This window comes from Engraulis encrasicolus, chromosome 11, assembly GCF_034702125.1.
Source record: "Engraulis encrasicolus isolate BLACKSEA-1 chromosome 11, IST_EnEncr_1.0, whole genome shotgun sequence".
Taxonomy (NCBI): domain Eukaryota; kingdom Metazoa; phylum Chordata; class Actinopteri; order Clupeiformes; family Engraulidae; genus Engraulis; species Engraulis encrasicolus.
The window spans coordinates 19,130,705-19,135,704 of record NC_085867.1 but is presented as its reverse complement, the minus strand read 5'-3'; the positions used below and the strand labels follow the sequence as shown (position 1 = coordinate 19,135,704).

General features: G+C 43.9%; 1 protein-coding gene across 1 annotated transcript in view; it reads right to left on the bottom strand.

Moving 5' to 3' along the window:
• The window catches only part of LOC134458834 (putative cytochrome P450 120), an 83,462-nt gene that overhangs the window by 10,972 nt on the left and 67,490 nt on the right, over window positions 1–5,000 (bottom strand). Inside the window, exon 10 of the mRNA XM_063211240.1 lies at window positions 946–1,033. Coding sequence (XP_063067310.1) covers window positions 946–1,033 — 88 coding nt within the window. The remainder of the gene's footprint in view (window positions 1–945; window positions 1,034–5,000) is intronic.

Genomic DNA, 5,000 nt, shown 5'->3' with positions numbered 1-5,000 from the left:
TTGAAAGTACAGGAGAACGGTAAAACCCTATTATCTAACTCAAGGGAAGGTGTAAAATAAGCTTATTTCCAAAAATGGGACAGTATCCCTTTAAGTAACAGATTAAGACATAGCCATTTCAATTTTGGTGACAGTTAGGTTACAACATAGGCTCTGCGCTGGATGTACCGATGGGCTGCCCCATCTAAATTGTGGGCCGGTCTATGAGGAAAACATTGAATCAAACAAATCAACCAAAAAACAAAAGCATTGCCCTCTGAGGATTGTCGGCCCACTGGGAAAACGCCCTGTATGCCAGAGTACCAGTCTCAGCCCCACTGTTGACATTGCTGTGTTACCGCCCGCCCACCCAGTCCTGGCTTAAATGCACTACACACAGACACAGGCAAACTCCACACCTGTTATGTCTCCTGGCCTAAATGCACTACACACAGAAGCATATATTTCTCCAAGCACGTCTTTCATCAACTACAATGTACAGTTGCAAACTACAAAAACATACATTATATACACAGATTGAGTGCGTTTACATGCAGTTCAGTATCCTGAATATGAGGCATATCCCGGTTATGATCATCTTCGGAATTAGGTGTTTATATGAGCACAGAACGTTATATCCCAGTCTACATTCTTGGCCGTTAAAGAATTCTCTTCAAATGCGTGTAGCCTGGATACCAGCAACAGCGTTCTATGGGAAGCCCCTGTATTCGGGATAAGGTGTGTACATGCGTCAGTATCCCGGCTTCTTTCGGAATACTCCACCTAGCATATCCCGATTTCTCAGTATCCTGAATAAGGGCTTATTCGGCATACTGAAGTGTTTATATGCTCAAACGCAAATTCGGGATACTTAATATCCCGATCATATTCGGGATACTGAACTGCATGTATACGCACTCATTCACACACACAGCACACTTATGTCTGAGTGTTTGGTGGCAGTACCTTGAGAAAGACGAGGTTCAGCTGCACTCCGATGCAGTTCCTGGGGCCATTTCCTAAACTGCACAGCAGATTCTCCTGCCCTGCATTCCTGGGGAAGACGGAGGGAAAAAAAGAGACTGTTGAAAACAGAACGACAAAAATAGAAAAGAACAAGAGCTTTTGTGTGTGTGTGTGTGTGTGTGTGTGTGCGTGTGTGTGCGTGTGTGCATGCGTGCACGCGTGCGTGCGTGTGCGTGTTTGCGTGCTGCACGTGATATTGTGTGTGTGTGGTTGTGTGTGTTTGGTGTATGTTGCGCACGTGATTTTGTGTGTGTGTGTGTGTGTGTGTGTGTGTGTATGTGTGTGTCTGTGCGTGTGTGTGTTTGTCAAAGAGTGTATGTAGCACTCCCTGCAGATGACTGGAACACACTGCGGGGGGACAAAGTGACAGTCATGGGGTTCTCTCCACTATTTCAAGTCTTGTCCTCCTTTGTGCTTGTGGCCTCATGTTGATGTTGCAAGATGCCATTGAGGACAGAAGTGTTTTATTCAATATCTCGCAAAAGCGCAATTCAAAAGTAATTTTCTCATTTGGAATTGGGATGTTAGATGGGGAAACGTCCCCCAATAATAGTTGTAGCGAGGCCAACAGGCAGCGGGGAAACTTTGTTTTCTTCACAGAGGCGGGGCTTCAGCGAAGCAAGGTCACGAGCACAGGTTGAGTACGGGAGTTAGGATAATGGGACTATACTGTACCCGTGTGGAGTTAGGATAATGGGACTATACTGTACCCACAGGTTGAGTACGGGAGTTAGGATAATGGGACTATACTGTACCCACAGGTTGAGTACGGGAGTTAGGATAATGGGACTATACTGTACCCACAGGTGGAGTACGGGAGTTAGGATAATGGGACTATACTGTACCCGTGGTCATTGCAATACCTGGCCCAACACGATCCCGGGGGTGGGGGTGGTGTTAAAAAGAACCAGAGAGAATGAAACGAGAAAAAAAGGATAACAAAACATTTCAGATCATGGCTTACTGCAGGTGTGAGGACAGAGAAGACCGCAAGCTAGGAACAAGTAACCATGTGTGTGTGTGTGTTGGTGCTTGACTGGGTCATGGCAGGCCACTGAGGCTCAAAGGAAAAATGGTCACATTAAAGGCTCTGTGTGTGTGTGTGTGTGTATGTTTATGTGCACGCGCATGTGTGCGTGTCCGAGTGTGTGAATGTGCATGCGTTTGAGTTAGTGCATGTGTGTGTGACATGAGGTTCTGTGGCCCTGAAGGTGTATGTGTGTGAGTGTGCACACGCACATGTGTCTGCATGTGTGTGTGCTGGACAGTGTGTGTGTGTGTGTGTGTGTGTGTGTGTGTGTGTGTGTGTGTGTGTGTGTGTGTGTGTGTGTGTGTGTGTGTGTGTGTGTGTGTGTGTGTGTGTGTGTGTGTGTGTGTGTGTGTGTGTGTGTGTGTGTGTGTGTGTGTGTGTGTGTGTGTGTGTGACATGAGCTGTTGTGGCCCTGAAGGCTGTAGATTGCTGCTAGTGCTGCTCAGCATGACCTTGTGTTCCCCAGCTCAGATGACTCAGCACACACACACACACACACACACACACACACACACACACACACACACACACACACACACACACACACACACACACACACACACACACACACACACACACAGGCCAGTCATGTGAATGCTTGCAGCAAAATGTGTGTGTGTGTGTGTGTGTGTGTGTGTGTGTGTGTGTGTGTGTGTATGCTGGTGTGTGTGTGTGTGTGTGTGTGTGTACGTGTGTGAATTTTACGTGATTTTTTCATTGTGTGCATGTATGTATGAGAGAGAGAGAGAGAGAGAGAGATACACTGTATAGAGCAGTGTTTCTCAACTGGTGGGTCGCGACCTAAAAGTGGGTCGCGGAGGGGTCATGGATGGGTCGCGGAGCCTTGGTGTAAAAAAAACGTTATTCTAAAAAAAATTCACCACTTTTATTTTGATAGGCTAGTAAACTCTGTGTCATCTGTTGTCATAGATACAATCTGAATGTAATGCGAGATAGTTAGCGTGCAACCAGTCATTCGAGTCTTGGTTACATTTTGAGAATTGCGTTGAATTGACTTGAAAGCTAAAAAAATTGGGTCGCAACCGAATGAGAGTGAAAAATGGTGGGTCCCAAGACTGTTCCAGTAGAGAACCACTGGTATAGAGCATCAAGGGGGAAGTGAACTGCTACTATTCTCTTGCAGATGGTGCATTACTCAGTAGTGAAGTGGATTTCAAGGAACCTGAGAATGGTCTGTGTGTACGAGGAGGGCAGCAGCCACAGGCCTTCTCTGGTCTAAATGATGAGTCCAGGGGGGAGGTGGAGGAGGATGTACAGTAACTGTGTTATCTTCTTTTCCATCCTACCCCTCGGCCCACAGGAAGGAAGTCATCAGACACACACACACGCACACACACACACACGCACGCACGCGCACGCACGCACACACACACACACACACGCACGCACGCACGCACGCACACACACACACACACACACAAACGCCCGCACGCACGCACACACACACACGCACGCACGCACGCGCATTGAATGAAAGAAGATACCTATTGGCTATCTCTCAAACAAGCTTTTTTGCCTCTGTCAGGAAAAGAACTTAGATGAACTGCAGGATTGAGTCCAGTCTCTCCAGTTGCTTTGTTTTTTCTTCTTCCTCTGTTGGCCTGGTTGAGCAGAAGACTGTTATATCAGTGTTGGAGCTATAAATACCCGTCCACATGCACTAGTGTGTAGGTGTGCTGCCGCGCTCATCCGGAGCTCTGGCTAATAAGTGCTTCACTGGTGGTGGAGGAGGATGAGAAGAAAAGCAGAGGAAACCATACGGTATACACTTATAATAAGGGATATATAAAATGCATTATAAAAACTTAGCAAATAATTACGTAACCAATGATTCATATTTTTAACATTCAACAATATTAACATATTTTTGTAAATGAGTGGTTAATGGAATGCATTTCTTTTATACGTTATAAATTGTAAATTGTAAATTAATAAAAAATACTACACATATTATTTGTAGATGCTTTATAAAGTAGTAAATAGTTAGTGAGTAGTTATAAACGTAGTCAATAATAAAAACATTTGTTAATGTTTTGCTCATCATTACTTTATTATTTACAAAGTCTTTATAATGCTTTTTATGCATCCGTTATTATAAAGTGTTAGGCTACCAACCATACTGTATTGAGATGAAGCTTCTGCTTCCTACTTGCTTTTTTATGTCATCATCAGATCAGATCATGTGTGCGTTGTTTAAAAGGTTTCTAACTTTTTTCCAGCTTCTGCTCCACCGAAGGTGTAGGTGATTTTACTATAGGCCACCGCCATAAGAAGAACATTTAAAGGATAACTTCTACTCATTTCAATATGCTGTTGTATTGCTCACGCTACCCTTGACTTGTCAGTACCCGGTGATGCTGCATTTTTTGACTCAGCCCTTTCCGAGATCTGAGCTATTCTAATGGGGGCAGATTTTGTTTACATTCAAAATCTTCTTAACATAGGCCTACTCCAAATATTATCCCAAAGGGTATCGCTGTTTGCTAGTTGTCTGCTGATGTTGAATAACCTTTTGGATGTTATTGGGAATAAATCAAGATGTTTTTTTTAAAGGTAAACATACCCCCCCATTACAATGACCAGGAAAAGGCTGAAGGCTGAAAAATAAATCTCTGGCAGAAGTTATCCTTTAAGGCAAAATAGAATGTATTATTTCATTTGATCAAGATGGTGATATGCTATTGCATCAGCAACACCAATTGCTTGACTTACTGTATACATCCTTCCTGCAGCTACACATATGAATGTGATATGATGTATACATTAGCTCCAATGGAGAATGGGAGCTATTCTTCATCTCTGACGGCAACTACACATATGAGTGAGACATAGTGTAGCATCAATTCTAGCTATTGGTGTACCGCTGCTTGCCAGATGGCAAACAATGATATAATCTCAATCAATGCAACAATGTCATAAAATAAAACACAGTGCATGTGTTTAT